Source organism: Aptenodytes patagonicus, chromosome 4 (assembly GCF_965638725.1).
Source record: "Aptenodytes patagonicus chromosome 4, bAptPat1.pri.cur, whole genome shotgun sequence".
NCBI classification, from domain to species: Eukaryota; Metazoa; Chordata; class Aves; order Sphenisciformes; family Spheniscidae; genus Aptenodytes; species Aptenodytes patagonicus.
Window position 1 is genome coordinate 82,699,797 of NC_134952.1, and position 24,964 is coordinate 82,724,760.

Below are 24,964 nucleotides of genomic sequence, written 5' to 3' on the forward strand. Positions count from 1 at the left end.
GAGCTGGGCACGGCCTTCTCAAGTCCGAAGGTTTGTTGAAGTTTTTTCCCCAAAAATATCACACAGAAATAAAGTGGACGGTTGAAAAAAAGAAAAATCATTTCAGATTACGAAAATCCTCCCTTTCTGTTGCTTTATAGCCTACGAATTCATGAAAATGAATTAACCTACTGAGTGACATCGACATGTGATACTGTCGACCTCATTATGACTACAGCGCTACTTCAATCTATAGTTAGCACTACTGGGAGTGCTAGCTGCTTTCCATTTGGGCTAAATGAGGGAGTAATTAATAGCTGGTGCTCTGTCTCGCTGTAACTGAAGCCATAAAGACACCAATCAAATTATAAAGAAGCCAACAAAATGAGAGCAAAAGCCGAACAGACCTAAGTTTGAAAGAGCCTTGGAGGTGGAGGCCCCCCAAAACTACCTAATATTTGAATCCTGTTCTGTTCAAGGTATCAGACTTCACACACGTTCCTTGTGAATACAGAAGGCTTCTTCAAAACAAATGCCAAAATCCATCAATTTTTTCCTTCCAAGAAAGTAACTCTATCACCGTGAAAACTGACAAGCCTCCAAAGACGAGATGGGGAAACGTTACTTGATGTTGCCTTTTGGATTACCAATTCTGTGTCAAAACACAGCGGACAGCTGACGAACCCTTGGACTTGGTCAGATTTTTGGGACAACTGCTGCTAGAACTACGGGCTGCACAAATGCATACTGTAAAATTACAGTTCATTTTGCTAGTCAACATTTTGAACGTTGCTTCAGAAGCAAGTGGTTTTCTCTTGCTACACGTCCTAAAATGGCCACATTTGCAACGTAAGGAAAATAGCTTTAAAGGAATCGAGGGAGTTCCAACCGCTATCAGTTTTTCATCCTATAAAATACCAGCAATTAGATTTTTTTAAAGGGACGGTTTTTAAAACAGGGGAATTTTGTCCCCTGACATTTCTAACTCTCTCCAGAAATAAAGAAATAGAAATGATTTATGACTGTCAGAGTAGATGATGGTGCTTGAATTCAGATTAAAGTAAGCAATTCCATAATAATTTAACTTGATCTGAAGGTAGCATTCAACAAAGCATAATTAAGTAAGAACTAATTATTAATGATATAACTATATTAATAACTGTAATTAATCCCTGTGTTCAGTATATCCAGAAACATTAAATTCCATCAGATTTTGGAAACAGTTAAATTGGGGAACTACTTTGATTATCTATAAAGACAGATATCTGTGAAAACTTAGGATCCGAGAAACAAACGCTAAAACCGAAGAAAGCATCCTCCTGTGTCACCCCTGTTCAGAAAAGCTTACTCTTAACGCTGCGTGCCGTTTCCCGAGACGGGATCTAGTCTAAAAATAGCATTATACCGAGGGGAAAAAATCCCGCATAGACAAGGCTTCACTTTTGAAAGAGCATTCAGATCTCCCACTCTTAAAAATAAAGCAACCCCCTGTGTTTCGCACAGCGTGCGTTAGCTTTTCCCCCTAGGCAGCTGGAACACAACCGCGTAGACACCCCATCCAAACCCCTTGGAGGAGGAGGAATAACTCTAAGGCTGCAGTAGCAGCTGCCATGGCTTATTCGCTGTGCCCTAACCTCTAGAAGAGGAGTCTGCTCCCAATCCTAATAAAATTTACACTACACCGGTGACGCTTAATCAATCACTAAGACGCCGAGGGTCTCAGTTACGAAAAAGCCTTGTGAGCAATTTTAGACGGCACCAGAATCGGAGTTTGCAAGAAGCTGAAGGGCCTGTTCGTGCTCAATGGACGGTGAAGGCTAAGAAGTCAGGCTCGCTCGTCCTGACGATGTAGGATGCCCACCTCAGTTCATTCTCTGTACTTGGAAACTCCCACAGAGTAATCAATGTCTTCAGGGAAACAGATCAGCCACTGCACAGAGAGAAGTTTTCCCCGGCTAACGGGGCTGAGACAATCCAAATTAGAGATGAATTTTATTCATAGATCTGAAGGGGTTATTTTAGCTTTTTTTTTGGTTTGTACTGTTTGTCAAGAGCTCCAAACACTTCATACAGTCTAGAAAATGCCTGAATTAACTCAACCCAGATGCCAGGTAAAATTATGTAATTAAATCATGCTAATATGGGATTTTGCTGTTTTGCACACTAGTCAACCACTTTTTTTACTCGAATAAGTGCAGGTGTAAGTCCAGCTTTGATCTTAACCACAGTGCAAACCCACGGGTTCTGAAAGTTGGTGGTGTTGCCACCTATCACCCAGGAACGCTTTACCTATTGCAAGCCGCTATGAAATTACGCAGCATCTGTTCTGATGTTTGTGTTCATCTGGCTCCCATTTCACCTACGCAGCGCAAGAGGAGCTTGGCCAGCCAGCTGCGGATGGCAAGCACTTTCCAGAGAAGAGAAATCTGCAGCAGCCCTAGTCATATTCCCCTCTCAGCAAGCAAGAGAACGTGAACACTGGGAAAAAAACTTGTAACGGTTCCAAGCAATTATCATATTAACTGTGCTCCGTCCTGGGGGTGATCGTTTCGCTGATATTGGCGCTTATAATCAAGACATAAAATTTGCTGGATCTATTCCAATATAAGAACTTGAGTCTAGGTTTACTCTCTCCTAACTGGGGAACTCGAAGTTCGCCAGGTTGTGTCCCACATAAGTCAGCAAGTTTTTTCTTGACAGTCGGTCTTTTAATGGAAACTTTCTTCTAGACAGTAAGACAAGATTCTTTCTGTATGTTTTCAATAAGCAGCACATGGAAAGCCCCAGTTCTTATCCTGCTCATCATTAAATTCCTTGGCACAGACAACAGAACTGCGCTCACTTTCGTGTCCTAACTGCCATTTGACACATGCCTACTTTAATGGCCTGCAGCTTTTCTTCAGCAGGGAAGGTAATGTCTCAAAATATTTTAGTTTATTTCATTTCTTATTCTTCCATCTACTCTTTTTCCAAAAATAAATAGTGGCCACAATTGTGGGGTTTTTAGTTAGTTTTGACATTATTCCAGTCTGAACGTCAGCATGTAAGTATCAGAAAAGGAGCAAGGAATTTTATGGAGGTTTTCGTGGTGGTATAGACAACATTTGGATAGTTTAAAGCTCCAGTTGAGGAAAACAGCCTTCTTCAGACCAGCACTTAGCTGCATACTGAAATTAAATTAATTAGGACTTAAAAGTAGTTTTAAAATCAAACACACAGCTAATTTTCCACAGAATTAAGGACTTGGAGATCTTGAGAATACCAAGAAACTTTTAAAATCTATCCCTCACACCCCAAATTCCTATGCCGGGCTGTCTCTCTGTGCCCCTGTGCCCTCGCCCCCAGGCAGCGCGACACAGCACAGCCGACGTGCTGCCTGCGCTAGGTCTCCCCGCAGCAGCCCGGGCACCCCGCACCGCCTGCCTGCAGGCTTCTCCTGCTCCCACGCGGTGCGCCGTGTCCCAGAGACGCAGCGTGCGCGTGTTTGTTTTCTCTGGGTGAAAGTTCCTGAAATAAGATGCGTTCCGTACCGCGGGCTACTAAAGAGGAGGGATTTTTTTTTTTTTTTTTTTTTTTTTAAATTTGCCACCGGTAAGTTGTGCAGAATGTGGCTCACGGCCTGAGACAAGGCTTACGGGATCAAGGTTTGCTCGGATATACCGGGGGACTGTGAGGAGCAGCAGCAGCCCCAGCGCAGGCTTTCCCTGCTGCGTGAGGGGAGCGGTGCCTGCGCTGAACGTCCCCTGAACGGCTCCCAGGTCCCACCTGAGAGAAAACCGGCTGCTTTACCCCCGAAAGGAGCCTGAGAGCCAACCAATACACGCGCAGCGTGGATGACTGGGGAACCCGGGGGTGAAACTGGGGAGGCAGGTCATTTAACAGCATAGACACACTCATTACGTTCCCAAACGTCGCCAAAGCACAGGAGTTTTTCCTTATAATTGCTCTGTGCAGGCATATGGGAGTATAACCAGGGGTGCCCCGCCAACGACACCTTTGATTAATAGTTGTTATTCACAGAACCCTTGCCCAAGACAGACAGCACAGTCAATGCCTGTCAGGGGCAGCATGTTCACAGTCGTCTCCTCTGCTCCCAAACTTTCCCTGAATACCTCCATCTTTTTACCAGGAACTCTTCCTCTTTACAGCTCTTCTACTGTTGGAGTCAAACAGAATAAACTGTGCTGCCCACAAGCGGAACCTGAGGCTGTAGTCTATGAAGGTGAACAGTCTTTGAAGTTTCTACTCAGATGGTGCACTGACATTTTAGCCCATCTCATGATGCATGAGCTACAAAACAGAGCTTATGTGACATTTCTATCGAATGATTTACTGATTTTAACGTTGTTTAAAAACAACCTTTAAGCGACTTTACTGTCAAAATTCCTAGCCACTGTCCAGCTAGCGGTCATTTTGATTAAATCTGGCTAAGAGCTAGGGGAAAGTTGGACACCATACAGCCTCAGCGTTCAAGTCCCCCTTCAAAGAAAGGCAATTGATTTCACTCGAACGTCAAGACATTTTTCAGGACTGATGCAGACACTTACTTGCATATTCATTTTAAGTCACGGTTACAGTCCTATTAAATTTGATGGTACTAGTCACTTCAGTAAGCGTTGCAAATGTAGGTCCCTAGGCTGTGAAGCAAAAGTAATTGGATTTGTATGACAGACTTACAAAAGAGCCAAGCTAAAACATTCTATCACATTACAGTCATATCAATGGTGAAACTTTAACAGTGTGTTTTTACAGCAGTAATAACTTTCCTGAAAGGGGAGGTAGCATCCGAAGCAGAAAATTTAAGTACTTTTTAATAACAATATGTAAAACAATTTATGTCATAGGTAAGATTGACCAGTGATAAAAACATAGTGAAGTTTGCAGGTTTCTGAAACAAGGTGAAAAACCACGGCTACTCTCTAACCATCTGAGGGTTGCATCGCTAATGCAAGTGAGCTACAAGATTTTAATCTGCTTGGACACAAGTTAGCTCGTCAACTAAAAATACCACCCACTGACTGTTTACTTACGGGCTGAGATCTCACAAAAATAACAAGGGAAACCTCAGACTTCCGCACCTCAGGTCACGGGGGATGAGGTGCTTCGCGTGGGATGGCTAAGGAAAAGCAACTGGCTGACCACACTGCGTTCACTGTGATAAAGCAGTATATAATATTCCTACAAGGCCCAGGCTGCCCCGTGCTCTTTCTACCATGTGAGTGCACATTTTGAGTTGGTTTTCACCTTGCTCTTGGTGAAACAATTACCTCTACAGTTCCAGCAACTGCTCCTAAAGGAGGAGACTGGCACTGCGGAGCGCTAAACCTCCTCCTGCGTCCTTTGAACTTCAAAATGAAGAAGTGTTCGAACCCACTGAAGATATATGAGGTCGTGCACTAACTACACAGTTGCGAAAAATTCCTTCTAAAATTTTACGAAGGCCAAGATAGGATTTGGGCATTAAATAACCAACAGACCAAGGAAGTCTTCATTAGAGCTGAACCACTGAAGTCAAAGAAGCACCAGAAATGCAAAAGAGACTGGTTAAAACAGTACAAAGCTCTTTCTTGTAATAACAGGTTTAGGGTATAGGATCTAGGAAGAAGATGTATAAATACTGCCTTTGAAAAATCCATTACAACACTTTCTGCCCCTTCAAAGTAATCCCCTTACAGGTTTCTGAAGCAACGTACTAATAATTTGCACACGAGTGGCTTCCAGGTATCAAAGAAGAAAACAAAAGTTTCATTTCTTCACCGAGGGTTCAGAGATATAGTAATTGCAACCCGAATTCCAGAGACTGGGGAATTTGCCATCAGCATCGCTGGCAGGGTACTATTCCAGAGCGTACTGCCCCACGACTTCGTTAAAATTCTTTCAGAAGAAGGAAGACTCTCAATTTCTCTCGCCACCAAAGAAAACCCACGCTTTCGTAGCGTTTCTTTGCGACCAAAGAAATCCAGGGCTTCTAAAGCCCACGTTCCTATCAGAGCAGGAAACAACTCGAGCTTTCAGCCTGACGACAGACTTGGAAAACGTGTACCTTTCACCTGAGTCGTTCAAAAAAAAATTAGAAATGCTGTTTCAGCAGCCTGTTTCCTTCTAGCTGCCCGGGAGAGCAATTTATTAGCTGTCACAGCTTAATGGAGTCATAACATAATTTCCTTGCCAATTCCAAAGGTAAATACAGCTTTATTTCCTAAATATTATATTTATTTATAACAGGTATGTCCACAGCGACTAGCAGCTCAGCTCCTGGACACAATTTACATTAGGAGCCACAACTGTGTCTCAGGACACGGTAAGGAAAATCTTGATTATTTCTGATCTTAATCTGAATAGCAATCAGAAGAGAAAGAAAATATGGGTGTTTTCTTCGTACAAAACCTAAAATCATATTTTTTTACTTCAATTTTTTCCACTATCCGGTACTAGTATATTCCATCCCTACGCATTTCCCGAAGGACAGAGCAGCTCCAAACGTCCTTTACCTGAAACATACTTTGCCAAAAAGGGAGTACTTTTTATTAAATCAAAATGTAAAAGTAATGTGAATGATGGGGGGGAAGGTTAGATTCACAATGGAATTCTCTTTCTTTTCTTCAGTAAAGCACATACTACCCATCATTTTTCTCTCTTTACGTTATTTAGTGATACTTAGATGGTACTTTTCACCACAAAATAGAAAAAATTTGGAAAACCTGATTTTAATAGAGCATTGCGTACAAGCAAATAATATTTTAGTTCTAAAATCTGTTTACTAAAATATTAACTGAGTGATCTGAATAAAAAAAAATTTAATAAAATCCACAGATAATGTCCAAATTTACCTATTTATTTCGCTAACATCTGCTCTCTTTGGTATGAATTATTCAATTGCTATCCCATTCCCCCAGCATTCACATTAATTTAATGAGCAAGCCAAGCAATAACAAGCCCTGAAAACTAAGCATAAATCTGAAAACACGGACTATATTTCTTTATTTTGGAGAAACATGTACCAACGTATTGTAAATGGGGCCAGGATAATTTCTTTAAGAAGAGTAAAAGGGTTGTTAGAAATTTTGACCTGTAATTTCTTTTTTTAAGTTACTGCTATTGTTATCATATGAATGAGAGTGTGTCCTGGAAGAGAACTCTTGCTCTAGGTATGACAGAAGCCCCAGACTCTAAAAAACGTCTCCATGCTACAGGGCTTAAACATAATACGCTGAATATGAAAAAAAATGATGTTCACAAGAAACTTCTTTAGGTGACTGAAAAATGCTTTGCAATTCGATTTTGAAATCCACTCAAACACTACCGCATTCATCTTTGCAAGTTGTTGCCTGAAAAACATAGTTAGTCTCGACCAGCTTCGCTTTTTTTATTCATTCAAGCACACCTCACTCGAAAAACTTCCAAGCAACGTCTTCACGAGCAAGCTAAGGATACCATTTTTTATACATGGCCTTCAACTTCTTCCTTGGCTCTGCCAAGGATGCCAGTCCACGCTGTCCTTCAGAGAAATGTTTGCAACAAGAAATTTGGAACTTTCTTTCAAACCAAACGCTTGTGAAGATGCCAGAAAAGAGGTCTTCAAAATAGCTTTAAGAAAGCCAAAACCCAAAACCTGACAGCTGGCGTGCCGTGGAATTTATTCGTCACAGTCATCTCGCTGCCATCCTCTGCTCATCTGTCAATTTGCTGTAGTACCTATTGCTCTTCAACCCCTGTTTGCAACGCAAGTTCTCTGGAGAAAGGCGTATCTTCCATTAAAATGGGGAACGCCCGTTACACGGGCATGCCTCGTCACGATTAATAAATGGATGCAATAAAGAAAGAGCAGTAACTAACAGAGCAAAAAACCGTGAGTGCTGGCATAGTCTCGCTTCTCCAGGCAAATACAAGAAGGAGACGCTCTCGGTATGGGAAAGAAAAGGGGATAACGGGTGGGCCTCAGCTTTCCAAGTCTCCTGTTCAGACGGGGAGTTCAATCTCACTCTGTCACACAATACAAAATCAAGGAGACTGGGAGGGAGGTGGGTTTCGCTGAAGACCGATGCCTCGGGACATCTGAACTGTAGCTTTCGACACAGAAACCAACCAGAATTACCGAGAACCTTCAACTTGATATCCAGGCATATTTTATCATAGTATTTACCTGCATCCAAAGAATACTACGTGATAACTTGCTCAGCTAGAACTCTTTTTTGTGTAACGGGAGTATTTTGAAGAATACAACTATATTTAGTGCTCGCTGTTTCAATTAGAACTGGAACTTCACAAGCGCGAGACCACCAAAGCATACCTTAAGTTTTGATTATAGGTACTTCACTAACGTATGTCCGTACCTGCGGGACACTGGCAAGAAAGAGGAGCCCAAAAAGGCTTACACAAAGCTTTACTAAAAGCAGCACAATTTCATAGACATTATCAGCTTCCTGTAGAAAGATATCGCTGAAGAACAAGACTGAGAACACAGCTTGAGGTGAATCAAAACATCTGTATGAAGTAATCTAGCCTGAAAAAACTAGGTTTCGAGGCGGGTTTCTTGCAACCCGCTCTTGCAAACTTCTGCCCTTCAAACATCTTACCTGATTACATGTGTTAATGTCTATTCCACTTTTCAGGTATTCCACTACTTTGTCCAGATTGCCAGCTCTGGCAGCTCGGAGGAAGCTTGCATTGCTGTCAGACTGTAAAAAGATAAGAAGAAAAAAAATCTCTAGTTAACTCCTGCTTAAAAGAGAGCACAACTTCATCACCAGGGAAAGGTTTCCACGTTTTACGCTGCAGGAGAATAAAATTGTGAAGAAAACTGACTTTGCATTATTAGCATACACATGCTTAAACAAGGCAATACTGGCAGAAAAGAACCGCCGACCTCTCAGAGTGAGCAAAATAGTGCAATAATTGCTGAAGTTCAATATTTAGCAAAAACCAAAGCAAAAAACCTACAGAAATCATAGTAACTGATATTAGCAACAAGAAAAAAATACATGTATCAACTTGCTAGCCATAGTTTTCTGGGGCTTTTTTTATATATATATATATATAGACACATATACACACGCACACAAAAGAAACTCTGGAAAATAACTGACCAATCCTGTTATTGGCTATGCTACTTACGAGAACACACATTGGCTTTGGATTTGTACTTGGCGTAAAAAGTTACATGACTACAGTTCATATTCATGCACACACACTGGCTTAACACAGAGCTACACGCTGGAGAAAAAACAATATCCAAGAGCGAAAAAGTCCTGTGGCTACATTTTGCCGCCCGGGAGACAGAAATGGGGCATGCTGAAGGGGAAAAGAAAAAAGTCCCACGAAACCGGGCAGCACTGCAAGTGTAGCTAACCGTAGAACAAAGCGGATGAAGTACTCAAGCCCGAGTATCTAAATCCAGGATAATGCTGTAAACGTGCTTGCTCCTAAACTGCCCGCATTCATACATTCGTATTTAAAGCCTCGTTAGCATTTATAGGCTAAAAAAAAAAAAAAATAAAAAATAAACTCACGTTTTCATTTTTCGGCTGGGCTGTGGGATGTACTGTTAAGCAAGGGAGCGTGAAATGCGTCAGCCCTCTTGCCTTTATCTACGATTACGGCACGAAATTACATTGGCTATTTGAAACCAGCACGTCCTTTGATGCTCACCCACACGTGAACCTACACACAGGTAAACTGGCTCCTAATGCAACCGCAGATACCAGGAGAAAAAAAGAAAGTCGTGCCACAGGAGTAATGATTAACCAGAATAAGCATTTGGGAACACGCACAGACACAGGGACAATTTTCGTACTCAAAATAAATAAATGGAGTCGGAGTGAGTTTCAAAAAGCAGGTAAATAACTGTGAAAGCCTGTTTTGTGGGGACGCGATTAGAGAGGTACAGGAGGGCACGCACGCCATCGGACTAGTGCCTGGCGTGCCACCGAAACACCTCCGATCGAGCACGTTTCTCATCTAATTTCAGTCCCCTGCCAGAAACACGGGGTGAGAACCGTTCTTTCACATCATGAGAATATCCTAAAAGCCTCCCGCTTTCAGCTTATTAATACTGATCGACAAAGCAATTTATTTCAGTCACCCAATCCATTTCAATGCGTTTATTTCGGTCACCCTACTTATCACGCCGTACTAACTCACTTCACAATCCCCAATTCCAACCTATTTTAATCTGCAACAGATGGATGTCATAAAAATGATTCTTTTTACAACTGTGCTACATGCCAAGACAAAAATATTTCCTTTTAAATTCCTTGCAGCAAACTTCAGCACATTTTCCACATCTTTTACCGTTAAGAAAACAGACCATCTTTCTAAACACACAGCAGGGCGAAGGGGAAGGTAGCGCAGGAATTCACGTTGACAGAACCCTTTTATAGCTTTCAGGCTTCAGTCAGGCAAGCGTTTGGACGAGGCTTGACAGAGGAGCAGATTCTGACAGGTACTTCAAAGAGATCCCTTTTAAGGTGGAAGGGTGGCTATTAGCACTGCACCGTCTCCTGGGATGTGCATGTGCGCATAAAGACACAGAATTATACCTCAATGTTTAAACGTCCTTGAAAAATCAACTGTCTTGGTAAAAACATTAACCAAGAAGAAGTATTTGAGCACATGAGGGGTCAATCCGGACACTCTTGAAACTAATGGGAAAAGCATCTTTGCCCTCAATAGGACACACGTTTTACCTTCTTTTTCCCCAGGTTTTTTCATGCTTTCCCACTTCTACAATAATTTACCATGCCAAAACTGCAGTCATCTGGTTTTATACTTTTAAAAGGTTAAGCGAGAAGGACGCAACGAACAAACATCTACAACTTCTGTTTTATTAGGGACGAATCAATCATCGCTTGTTTTTCTTTCACGCAGAGTAACATGAAAGGCTAAAAACGTTAAAGCCTCAATTACTGCTGGAAGCTCAGACTGTAGCTAAGACCATACGACTATATTCCATTTGTTTGTGGCTAACAAGATGCAAGCAGCGCTTTCAAAGTAGATTCTCACTTCCTCGGTTCATACTTTTGTTACCTCAAAATTAAATTACTGCAACGCACATCACTTCAAGACACATCACGTACACCTGAACAGCGATCAGAATGCAGAACATGAACTTCTTGTCTACCTGAGGAGTTATTATGAATCCACTCTTCATGATTAACTCCCCGTACAGGCGCTTCATTCCAGAAGCGTCTCTTGCTGTGTACGTTCTCACTCTGAAATAGAGAGTGCCTGACTGTGAATAGAAGAGGAACAAAACTGCTAAAATCCCAGTGAAACGCAACGAGATCTTGATGCTTCATTTAGGTGCCTTTGAAAATCCTAGCCTACAGAGTCTTTGGGTTTTTATGAATTTTCTCACTGTAACACGCACTGATCTCAGATGAATACGATCGTACCCATCTCTTCACAGTCTGGCCTCTACTATTTCCAAACAGTTTCTCACAGACTTGCATGATGTTCTCAACTTGAACACACAAATAAAAGACACGAAGCAGCAATTCAGCTGCTTCATATACAAATTCACATACAAATACCAGTGGGCGCTTCCATGAAATACTCGAAAGGTTCAACACTGTATTTTAAAGCTTAGAAGTTAGGAGTCCTCAGATCGGTATTTTCTTTCCTGGTTTGTCAACTCTAATTTTTCGGTAGGTCATCAGTAGTTTGTCCTTTTCCCCATTCTTTTAAGGTCTTCAAAAAGCATTTTTATCAGTACTACTGTCTCAGCAATTTACTCGCTTTAGCACGTCACGAATTCAAATCCGCTTTGACAAAATTGTCTCAGTAGTCAACAGCAGCAGTTTCTGTAGTCTTACCGTGCTAGGAAACTCGTGATTTTTCATCCGTGGCCTTTTCCAATTGATTCAATAATCTCATGAAATATTTTGTTTCCTTACATGTAGATTTTTAGTTGAATTCATGAGGCATTTCAGTGGCACAGAAGCTGGCATATTGGTCTTTACTAGTTTGTCGACTGGTGAAGACAAACTGTCAACAAACTGTCATTTGAAGACACGTTCTTTACAAGAAAGAAGACAAAAACATGGAGCCAGAGTCCTTCGCACCATATGACGCTCACCACGTCATCCCGTCCTATGCACACGCCCCTGAGATTTTGCTTTAGGAGCCTTACGCATGTACGCAGATCACGCTCAAAAGCAAGCACTCTACCGATAAGGAAAAGAAAGGTTTACCAGGGAAGAGTACGCCTTAAGCAGCTGCCGGCAACCACGTGAACACGAGAGGCTCGCAATCTGGGAAACCCCAACGTTGACATGTTAATTTGCAAAGTCTCAGCTGGCATCTCGACACGCCACCCACAGTTCAGGTCAGTCAGAATTAAGGACCGCTTTGTCTACACGTGGCCGCCAAGGCTGGGCAATCTACTCAAGACGTTATTAACACGCTGCTAGAATAAGGTACGAAGAATTGAAGAATGCTTAGCTGATATCTGATAGCATGGGACAAATTCACGATCTGTGGACTTAACAAGCTTTTTCTAACGTACTACTTTCAGACATCCAAACTGTTCTACGAAAAATGCACCACTAACAGTAGTTAACATGAACATTTGACCGCTCCACAGAGAATTTTTCTTTTCACTACAATCGTGATTGAATCTGGACTACTGACTTGCAGTTCTACAGATAGCAAATATTGATCAAAGAGAAGGACAACAGTCCCTGTACGAAAAAAGAAACAACTTCCAAGACATATGCAGTGAGAGAGTACTACGAGTCTTTGATAACTACTTTTTTTACAAAACTCTGCAATGCAATTCTAATACATGCTATAGATTTGTGAGGAATATTTGGTGTTATTGCACCTTATAAAAAGCTCTTTTAACTTAACTTTTTTTTTGTTTAACTTTTGACCAAGGATAAATAATTTCAGCCAGAAATGAGCACTATAAACAAATAAACTACAATGTGAAAAAAATCACTATAACCTTTAGTACGCTCACAGCAGAATACAAACGTGTTCCTTATACGTACCTAGTCATCAGACTCCGCATAAGAAAATATAAGAAATGATCAAGTGAATATATGATTTTTTTAAAAAAATGACTGAGAGGCTGCAGATTCAACTTCTTTCCTGCTAATTGCAACGCCAGAATTTTGCCTGAATTTGAAACACGTAGCTCAGGGAATCTCAGTAATTAAAATCATATATGGAAATTAGTATTGTATTCAAATAGTCGGAGACCTTCCCTTCTGGTTCCTCTGTCCTCGCTCTGGTGGTCTTTCCTGTCTCATAGCACGCCACGTCACTCATCGCACACAGCACGTGCCTGTTTCTCAAAGGCATTTTATAGAGATGTGCCAAAATAAATCGCGCTGCGTACTGTTGAAATCATATGCTGTACCAAACTCACAGGAATTTCTCCACATATTCAAATTTGCTGCTGAAAACCAGATTCATGCTTAAGAAGGAAAGACTGGGGGAGTAGGAGGCTTCAGTTTTCAAAAGACGGCTTTCATAATAACATTATCCAAACCATCCAAATACTTGTTTGAAATCCTGTCTATAGTAAAATTATTCCTGCAGGTTGGCCTTTTTTTTTTTGTTCCCCTCCAAATAAGGTGAATGACCCCAGCCTGTCCACAATCACAAACATCTCCGTGGGAGAACGGAGCCTAGCAACAAGGCCTACTGAACAATTCTCATCTGTTAAATGCAGTTTATTAAATGACCGGCAGCAAAAAAACAGAATTCAAAACTGATGTGCAATAACCAAAGAGTAGTTTTGCACCTTCCCTTCAGTAAACGTTTTTGGTTTGTATGTGTATTGAGGTGTGTATCTGAATACTAATAACCCTTTTCAACTTACTTCTCAAGCATCGACTCTGGGACGTACCGCTTTGATTTTATGGAGAAAATGTATTTAGCTCTAAGTTTTGAAGAGGCTGGCCCTGACCAGGAGGTGAGCAAAACCTGCTGTTAACTCGTACGCTTTATATAAATCAAGAAACTCACATCATTAGCAGTTATAAAAACTTTCACGTTAAATTGAATCCTGTATGATTACTGCACACACAATCAGCATTAAGACAGAATTGGTCAAGATGGCAGTCTTCAAGGTTATCCGACAGTATTAATGCCATTTACAAACTTCAGAGTTGTGAGGCAGTGTTTGTCCAACACCTGGTTCTATAATTAGTAAAATGCTGACGGCTTGTTAACTCATCTTCATTAAAAAGCTCTTCATCGACCGGTGGCTCATCGTGTTAATATATTCAGGTAATACCTGGAGTTGAGAATTCAGCTCACTGCGGAAGGGAAGCTGCGTAATCTAAACCCAGGTTTTCATGGCTTCTTGGTGTTTTTCAGTACTTAAAAGATGCAGGGGGAAAAATGACAGATACGTAAACACATTCCATTAAGTTTTTATTATGCCATACCTTCTAGAGTGTCAATTTATGCTCCTACCCTTGAGATAACCACTAAATTTTGTCCCAAGTGGCTTGGTTATTCTCCGATTTCAGAAACCATCTGTTCAAACCAGCCATCGTTTAATTGGGTGCAACTCAAAGCAGCACAGATGAGGTGTTACCATTACCCAACTCGTTTGTCACATACATATTTTCTTGCCAGTACGGTAGCTTTTTCCATACCAGCATTCAAATGCAAAAGATGGGACTTCAGAAGGAATGCTTCCTCCTCGCGGAACGGTCTCTGTAAACCTTGCCAGCTAGTTTTTCAGCGGCTCACATTTTATCTTTTGTACCCTGAATTATTTTTTTTTATTGAGCTGGAAGTGCTGCTGAGCTGACCTCCGAAGGGCATCACAGCAGAACAATGGCGATATTGTGAACCGCAAGCCTAACACGCAGCTACGACTGCAAGAAGGCAAAGGATTTTTTTTTACTTTTTTTTTTTTTTTTAAATTAAACTACCACAGCAGAGCCTCAGCCTGCAGTTCTGATATGCGTGCCAGAACGTGAGCTAAATCTTGCACTTGCAATGGCACAGGCTCAGTAATCTAACACTGGTAAATGAGTTAAATGAGATAATAACAGCTATAACGGAAACAAATTTTCCCAGTCTTTAATGAAATAACATTCATCTTCTGAAAGAAAAGAAATACAACAGTGCTTTACTTTGAAAGCCGCTTCCTTTGCTTATACAAACGTATGTTTTCCTCCCATTAATCTACTGGAAGACATGAGGGAAGACAGATTAAATCGCAGCTCTTAAAGAAATTTCAGTATCTAAATTCCTGGATGAACAACGTGCCCAACTTTCTTCTTTCAATTTCAAAAAAGTATTTTTATCACACAGCTCTTCCCATTCAAGCATGTACAGGCATTTCGGATCTAATTCATCCTGCTGTGTACCTTTGGTTGTATAGAACTTGTTCACAAGCAGTTGAACTGAGAAGCCCACAGTTCTAAAATAGCAGTCTTAACTAAACAAACATCTCTCCCTCATAATCGAAAGCATCTTCTTATCCAGGAAAAAGACACAACTGATCTTGCAATAAACTAACGTTTTTTTAAGAAATGAGAAGCTGAATCGTAGGAACTGTGAAGAGGAAGACGAGCTTTCAGAGACAAGAGATCACTAGCAAGTTAAATATCCTCTGCCAAGACGTAGTTAATAGCATCTAGCAATTAATTATTTTAATCTCAGGGGTCTGTCTCTCTAGGTTGATGATGATGGTTACAAATCAGAAAAATAAAAATATTCTTTTAAGTACATATTATGCACCTGAATAATTTAAGGCGCTTTGAGTATTTAGGCCAATTAATCACAGAATGTCATGAAGGAGACGGAGAAGTTGGCACCACTGTTACCGGCACTGAGCTGGAACTGTGGCGGGAGTTGCCCTCACCATAATGTTGCATACGGTATGGACATGGGCCCGAACTTTGGCATAAAGACCATGGCTATTTACGGCAAAAAGGATTGTGTAATAACAAGACGGTGAAATAGCTACAAGAAAAGAAAAAGCTTTTGGGCTGTACGCTGCATATGACCCAGGATTGAAACATTCAGTGATTTCAAATCAAAACCAGTTTGCACATATTTAAACACAGAAAATGACAGCCTGACACAGAAACCTGTGACAGACTTGACTGGATTCAGGAGTGACCCCTTGCGTATGTTGTGTGCTCCTCAGAACGAGTATTCTCTCATTAGATCTACTGAGGGACGTGTAGGAGCCAAAATTATACAGTGCCAAAGCAGGTGGGAAGACTAACGTTGTTTGCGTCTATTACGCGTACCGGTAAAAGCTTTCTTATGTTAGACAAAGAGGCTGCAACCCAAAGGGGACACAGCGCGTAACAGCGTGCAAGACTTAGAGCGTCCTTGAGAAATGAATTCCATCGGTATGCCTGGAGATGGAAAGAGCCATCGCAAAAAAGGAGCTAAGAAAGTAAAACCCAGCTGAGGAATGCATTATGATTTACGCACGCTATAAAATAACAAACGTATTGTAATTCCAACATATCTTTAATAGCTGTTGAATTGAAAGACTTCTTCCAGTAATTTTAATATTTGCATATGACAGTTTTGTAGTAGTTTCATCTCTTACTACAAAGCCTGTTCTCAGAAAGCTGCGTTTGATATTTACAAAGTTTCTTACTGCTGTTACACTACCCCAACAAACATGTATTTCTGAGTAACGTAAGGAGGAGAAAACTATGCCTAGCCAACAGCTTTAGCTGAATACCAGTTCCTGCTGCGAGATTGCTCCGGACAGACACAACGGAAAGTTGTTACGTGCTTATGGACCCTTCCAATTTTTACTAATGGAAAAGCCGGGCTTCAACTATTCTATCTTTTGATATTGGTGGGGAAATTCCCAATTATTCGTAAGGGATGACTTTCATTTTATGCTGGTGGTTATATTTCGACATCTTTGACTCTTTTGCAAACTCCTCCTTGAAATTCCAGAGCTTGCAGGATACCAGCCATCCAGCCACTCTTTTCTTTCCACTGGAATGTACAAAAGTTTAAGCAGTTTTGCTTTGGTTTTCACCAGGAGACGAATAAAGAAGATAAAGGGCTACGTCTGGCAAAACACTTCAGCATATGCTTAATTTTTACCACATCTTTAGGTCCAACTGATCTCAAATTAAACAGGTTGAAGTTATTTGCTAAAGGATGGATTTAAATACACGCTTAACCGTATTCCTGAGTTTGGGCCAACATTAGCAAATACAGCAGCAGCAAAAGAGGAAGAGAAAACTAATGTAAAATCAACCCTTGCTTGAGCCAAGAAGCAAATGTCTTCTATAAACCCTTTACGACACTTAGCTGCCACAGACATCTGTAGGAGTCCTCCCACTGCGTTCATTAATTTGACATACTGGACCCGCTGTCAGCTGACTTTTACTATGTCAAAGAAGGATTTGTGAGAACTGAGGCAAAACTGCATAGTTTTCTGTGGAAAAAGAATAGAATAAAAGTCTCTTGCCCAGCTGCGTGTTCCTTCCAAACACAGCTTTTGAAATGACAGAAGTTATTTTAATCCATACTGATTTTAAAATGTAAAGTAACATCAGTGATAGGGTTCTAATGCAGAAGAGCACTTCGGTACTAGCTGAACTTCAGGCACGTGTAAATCCCTGATGTCCCACTGGGCTATTCGTGTACCAAACATTTTGGTAGAAATCCCAGCTCGGATACAACGTGTGCAAGTCAGAATTATGCACATCAGTGTGAATCTAAAAAATAGAATCTCAAAAGCACCTGGAAAACATAGCCTGGATTTTTTTAAAAATGAAGAAGGGAGAAAAACCAAAAAACCAACAAACCAAAACCCAAAGGTTTTGGGTTTAAAGAATGAAAACTTTTACCATAGTCCGAGTAATCCTAAAAACTAGAAAAATCTTCATGTCTTTTACTAAGGCTTTTAAACTACTCTAAAAATAGAAATGGATAGTCCTAATGTTTAATGGGAAAGTTTCCTGTGCTGGAATCCGAGTGAAAGTATCATTTAGCCATTTCCTGAAACAGCAAGGATCCAGGATACGTTCAAATGAACCAGGACGAGTCTTAGTTCTCCTACGTGACACACACATTTCCTCAAGTCTCTTAAATACTGATATGGAACCAAGATTTCCACTAAAGGAATTGGATAATATTAAAGGAAGGAAAAACATTTAGGATCATCTGGATGCCATATATTGAGATTTCGAGGTGCTAGTAACAACTTTAGAACTTGGCAGGCATTTAAGTGGTTTCCATGGCGAGTTTCCATTACTAATGATGTTCCTAAATAGAGAGGTAATAATGCTAGAACACCTCTAGAAAGAATTAGGATGCCATTCCAAGCATATCTAGCAGAATAATAACTAGCCTTAACAAAAATCTAGCCTGTAAGTGAAGTTTATGACAGACTGTTGACAGATAATTCTATCACTCTCGTTAATTTTTCAGCCCCTTCCATCCCTTGTCTCACCGTCAAAGGGACATTTTCTACTAAAAGAAATGTGCTAACACCATCAGCGCTAAAGAATCAAACAGCTTTACTTACCTAAACACCATTAACCGATTGCCCGTTGATTCAAACTTACCGGTACCATAAACAGAAAAGAAAAGATTTCGTGTTCCTTTGAGATGGGCTAAAATAGATGCAAACAAAATGGGCCTTACTGAAAGGCAGCAGTTTCTAATTCAATGCCAGTTCTGCCAGCACGACTCATCGTAAAGACCCTACTTGTACAGAAAGGTAAAATGGATACCGAAGCAGTAAATGAAGACTTTTTAATTTTGTCCATTGTGGAAAGAAACCAGGCTTCATTTAGGAGATTTTTTTTTTTTTAGGATTCACGCAAATAGCATCGTAGCCAGCACGGATAATTTCCTTTTCTCTCTTCACATTAATTTATCCCCAATCAACTGGGGAGTGACACTTGAAGCATATCTAAACCACGCAAAACCCTTCTCTCTATTAACCGTGACATTTGCTGTTTGTATATCGGTCATGATATTAAGCACTCATTGTTTCCCCGTAATTCCCAGCGGAACACTGCCTATAAAACAAAACTCCTGTAATCCCGGGCCTAAATTCCAAACCATTCAGCTCTGGGCAGCAGAGAGGAACCAGTTTCATCTAACTTCACCCCTACAAAAGCTACACCTCTAATTCAAGCAGGCCACATAGGCTCCCTATGGCATCAAGTAGTAATAATAATAATAATAATAATAATAATAATAATAATAATAATAATAATAATAATAATAATAATAATAATAATAATGAAAAGGGATACTTCCTAAAAGCAGTTTACCCCGCTTCAAGGTAAGTGTCTAAACCACACTGAATTAATCGCTCTTTGGCTGCGTTTTGCACTGTCTGTAAGCCCCCGTTTTGGAAGACTGTAATGTGTGGCTCTGGCCCACTTAAGGATTTAAAACCTTCTGGTTTCTATCCCAGGCACTCACTCACATTTGCTGTAGCAATGGGAGTGAAAGGCGCCGGCTGGACACTCCGCAAACACAGATATTTCCCGAGTTTTTGCAAATCGCTTATCGCTTCTCAGCGTCACTGCTTCACAGTCAGCTCCCGACGTTGACTCCCCCGCCGCCTCCTACGACGACGCAGAAGTCCCCATTGCCAAGCCCACGGCTCTGAGCGGGGAGAGAAAACTCCCCCTCTGAACGATGCAGCAGGAGTTTGGAATGACCCCGTCCTGAAACTCGGGGAGCAGTCTGTCCTAGGTAGTCTGAAATACAACATGATCCAGCCATACTTCCAGCACCGTGCAGCAAGACTGGATCACATATTTTCAAGAGCAAATATGAAGGTAATTAAATATCCAAGTAAAGAGGGAGGCTAATGTACAGCGAATGCGACAAACCCCAGTGCTTTGTCATCTGAGACGCCTTCGTTTCAGCACATCAAAAAATAAAAGTAATTAAAGCCATAATATATGATTATGAAACAGCTGGTTGTGGGGTTTTTTAATGCCGCTGTCATTTCAAATACGAACTCAGTATCAAAATTTGACTCCCTATTTGACAAAGTTATTTGGCATCATAGAGACAATTCAGCAGAGTCAAACCAACACATTCCTGATTCTTTCAGCAAGACAGGCCTGAAGCAGCAGACTGTATTTGGGTTTAGTTTAGAAAAGATTAGATCACGCAAAGCAATTTTGCCATTTGAGCCGGCTGAATACCAACTGAATTATTCTGAACCGCCTATCTGGTACAAGATTCACGGAGTCGTCGTATTCAGCTTGATGTGGCACTCTTTTTCATAAACCAAGACAGCGAGCATGGCTACAGCTGTGTAAAAGCATAGGAAATGTATAGCCAACGAAGTATTGTGCTGGATACCGGATTCCTGTTTGGGGGGGGGGGGGAAAACCCCAACAATATACAATTTCTCCCTTCAGGACAAAACTTCTCTGACGTTTCTAGTTTACAGACACCTTTTTTGTAATTGTTTTTTAACCTTTTTACAAGAAATCATCATAATAAATACAATGAGAGACTGTAAACCTTCACAGGGAAATACAGCAATTTTCCTTTGTAATCCTCCAAGCACTGAATCAAGACAGATATTCTAAAGCAACTCTGTCAGTCCCTACTGGAGCCATATAAAGCCAAGATCTTATGATTAAATATATCAAAGACGTTATCAAAGTGCCTGATCTCTGCCTATGAAAAGCTCTGAAGGCTGACTGGAAAGTATCCGGGGGGGGGGGGGGGGGGGAACCCCCAAACAAACCCAAACCAACTCAAAGATCACATGCTGCTCGATTTGGCTCACTCCTGCCTCCTCAAAGACCCAACCGTATGCAGAAGGGCAGCTTGGAGCCTGTACGTTCAGAGAGAGAGAGAGAACTGTCGCAGAGGTTGCTTATTTGTGTCACAGGCATCTTTCCATACATTCGCTAACAGCTTCAGGCCACTCACCTTAAGGGAAATACTATAACGCCTGTTGAAATCCACGTATTCGGCAATGGAAGCAGGCCTGTCCTCCCCCCCCCCCACCCCGGGAAGTCCCGTGCTTGCATTGTCCCTCCCCCTGACTTCACCTTTCCCATCAGAAATGCTGGAGCTTATTTGTTAATTCAACCAAAAACTGCTTGGTGGGAGAAAAAAAATTGTCTGAAAGCTCAAAGAAATAGTTTAATTTCATGGTTTAGCTCGAAGGAAGTTTTAATTCTGAAGAACTGGTCCAACTGTGTTGTCAGTGAAATAAGCAGTAGAACCGGGCAGAAGATTTCAGCCAAAAAAAAAACCCCTACCAGAAAACCAAGACAGCATCAAAATTATTTGCTAGGACAAAGCAGAACTTCTTGTGAGCTGCTGCTGGGAGTGCCTCTGGTCTCTTCCCTTATGAACGCCGTAACTCATCTCAACTACATTTCCTATAAGGCATGGCAGTAATTCATGCAAGTGCAAAGCATAATATTGACCTGAGAACAATTTTATTTTAGTTCAATACGGGAGAACATAATATTTGGATATATCGACATTAAAGGTTTTCTGATCTTCCTGTTCTGCCAGCAGTTTTGACACTACCTCCTTTCATTGCCGATTTTGAATGAAATAACCATTTAATAACAAATTTCCCAAGCAGAGGAAGGAGAAAAAAAAAAAAAGAGAGAGAAAAGAGGCACTTCCTTTGCCATAGACGTTATACAAGTATTCATCGCAATGATTTTCCTCTGGTTTGCAGAGCAAATGCTGACGTTACTGTTATAATCGCCTCCCGCATGCCTAACTCTCAAGTCCTGCAGTCATCAGCGTGACCCCCTTGCGTGTGCCTGGTCCCACTCACTGTAACCCTCACCTGCACCAAGATCTGCGGGGCTCTGTCTCCACTGCAAACACAGAAAATAATACCATGTACCGGACAGACAACAGCTTAAAACAAAAACGTTACCGAGTTCAAGTTTTGAGAAGGATCGATGCAGGATCATTTACAGCAGTCGTGTAAAGTGGGATATAATTGATTACGTCCATTCATTCGAAGGACTTGTTTCACTGACGGTGTTCTCCTTCCATATACCTAAACCTTTTGGTAGCTGACAACACATTTAAGTGACTGCACGGCTTAGCGACAGCTGCTTTTTAATTACAGTCAGGCACAAGAGCAAAAGCAAAGCTTGAACATGGACACGTTTAGCAGATCTCTCAATACTGCAAGCTGTCAAGTAAGATTCAGGCTGAGCAGAGAGATCCTTTTCAAGTCTAACACGCACAACCCTGAACTTAATTTTTCCCTTTGATTCCTGTTTTCTCCAGCCAAGACTTACCAGGGCTTCGGGATCTTTACTTTCTTCACTGTTGCATCCATAGTAGTCAGGGGTTTTATCCAAATCCTGTATGTTCCCTTGTGTTCTCAAACCCTTATCTGAATGACAAGACTGGCAAATCGGTGCATTGCCCATATCAGTTCTTCTGCTAACTCCTACAAGCGGGATTGCCCTTGCGCTGCAGAGGGTGCCCAGCGCTCCTGAAGGACAGCCGACGATCCAGGAGGAGGATCCCGCCTGCGCTCCGCTCCCCGGCCGCTCGTACCAGGCTCCCTTCTTCCCCGAGCCGCCCCGTGTCGCGGAGAACCCGAAACCCCAGCAACTGCGGGCAGCGGTCGGTGACCATTTCCAATTCAGGCGCTGCCTGTCTATTTTTACACCTACCAGGCCAGCTATGCATGTAAATGGCGGTGGGGTGGGGTGGGGGGGAACCGCTTTCCAGCATGCAGCCAGCCTGCCTAGCACGTCAAGTCAAAGTCCCACTGAGTGGAATGCCTCTACATGTGAGGGTTATTGAATTACCCAGTTGCATGCCTTTGAATGTTTTGATTTTTTTTTTCCTGCCGCTCTCAGTCTCGCTGTGTTTACATAAAGCACTAAATTTCAGAACGTTGCTAATGCCTTCTGAGTTTCTAACTCAAGAAGATGATTAATTCCAGTTGCACCTATTTGGTATTTACAAAACAAGACAAAATGTATGAGTACAGGTTTCACGACCGTTCCATTCCTGTGATTCACACGCTGTTTCATGTCCATGTAGATAATAACTGTGATGAGCTTGCTTTTGAATTGATATATCCCCCGGGTTTGATTTCAGAGGAGCTCAAATGTATCCAAAAAGGACAATCTCTGATGCTAGATCACTTTAGCTCTTGTCTATGTCATGTCTGATCTTGTTTTGGGTTTTTATTCTTGTTTTGGTTTAGTTTTTTGTTGTTTTTTTTTTAGCTAGAATTGCAATTAGTAAAAAAAAAACCAACAACAAACCAAAAAAACAAAGCAAACAAACAAACAAAAACCCCACCAAAATTGAGAATAAGGGCATTCCCTCTAGGTTTGAGTTAGTTATCATGATTGTACCCAGTAGGATAAAAATAATTTTGAGGATTGCATTTCGGAATCCACCCATTATCCCAGAAGAGGCCCGCTGCAGAATTAAAAAAATACAAACCGAAACAGAAAACCCCACAAAGTTAGCTGAGAAATAATGAGCAGTTTCCAAATGCTTCAGGAACAGCTGGAGGTAAGGGAGGTAACGGAGACAGCCTGCCTGTCTGCAGGTAAGAGTCCCGTAGAATATATCGCAATGCACGTGCAACCCGTAAGTGGAGCTGGGCGTGTATTTGAAAAACGGAGCCCCAAATTCCTCAGAAACAGAGTGATCCTGAAAGGACTGTAACGTCTAGCCACCGTTTTTCTCTTTGGGGTTTCAAACTATTGCTAGTACTGCAGTACACGTCAGCAGGCAGCTGTCCATAGCATCCCATTGATTCCTACCCAATTACCCCTCACAGCAGTGCCAGTTATAATCAGAGAGAGCAAGCTCTCCCCAGCCCCCTTTTAAGGATTATTGATCGGTATAGGGTTCTCTTTCGTGTTAATTGCCGTGAGGTAGATTGAAAACGGCTCTGTAATTTTTCCTTGCCTGATGAATGCTCCAGGACGGGATCATTCAGCTCCTCCGAAAAGCCTCAGGTGCTATGATGTGTAACGAGCATGAACACGTGCTGGCTAGACGCATGCACAAAACAGTTCAATTCATTGTTGCTTTTGGTTAAGTGATTCTATACTTGTACGGAACTGAAAGAAACCCGAACTACAAAATGCCCCCGACAACAACATTTTTGCCAGCAATGGGCAAATACAGGAGATGGAAGGTTTAATCTTACATTCAGACAGCCTGAACTTCAAATATAAAATGACTAATGGACAAATAAAAGCTTCAGCTCATGTTAAAATTACACATTATAATATAATATAATAATAAAATATAACATGCGCACACACTACTTCGTAGCTCCGGGCGGGTTCAGATGCAAGCTAACCGTACCGAGAACGACCACAGTCCCAACCATTGCAACTGCACTTGACACTGAAAGCAGCCACCGCCTTTAACTGACACCAGGGATGGTTCAGAAATTTTCACGCGAGGCTAGCCTTCCCGTAATTAGCTGACACTGATTTTCTTCAGCTCTTCCAAGGCATTACCCTATGACAGTAAGGCGTATATACATTGCCATAACTTCTTCACGTAGTTATAAAAATAAAAGGATGCAAGAAGGAATCCCACCAAATGCTTGACTCGAGCAAAGTTCACATAACCAAGGTTCCAACATAAACTGGAACTGAAAATCCTTGGATAGAGCAATCTGTTTAATGTGAAATGAACTTACTAGAAAACACAGAAAAGAATGAAGCAAGGCACGGCTCAGGGGGAAAGGGTGGCAAAAACCGAATAGCATGCATTCCTTTGAAATAATGCTTGCAGAAAGCAACAATCTGCGTAGACATCTGATGGAGAGCAATGGATAAGCTTTCTGCCAGAGCCTTTTAACAATATTACTGTTGTTTGTCAAAATGGTTCTGAAGTCATTAGGGCAAATTACTCAGAAAGGAAACATGCTCGTGTTTTGCCCAACTTAGTCAGGACATCGTATTCGAACAAAGTGTGTGTCTTACGATGTAGGATTCAAAGCCTTTGTGGAGGAACGCGTTGCAGTATCTTTCTAAGTTCCCGTGCTCTTTTTTTGCTGTTGCTGTTT

General features: G+C 41.4%; 1 protein-coding gene across 38 annotated transcripts in view; it reads right to left on the minus strand.

Annotated features, from left to right (window-relative positions):
* ANK2 (ankyrin 2) overlaps window positions 1-24,964 on the minus strand; it is a 393,899-nt gene that overhangs the window by 153,879 nt on the left and 215,056 nt on the right. For all 38 annotated transcript variants that reach the window (XM_076337350.1, XM_076337351.1, XM_076337386.1 and 35 more), the window contains one exon: window positions 8,556-8,657. In XM_076337350.1, the coding sequence (XP_076193465.1) occupies window positions 8,556-8,657 (102 nt within the window). The remainder of the gene's footprint in view (window positions 1-8,555; window positions 8,658-24,964) is intronic.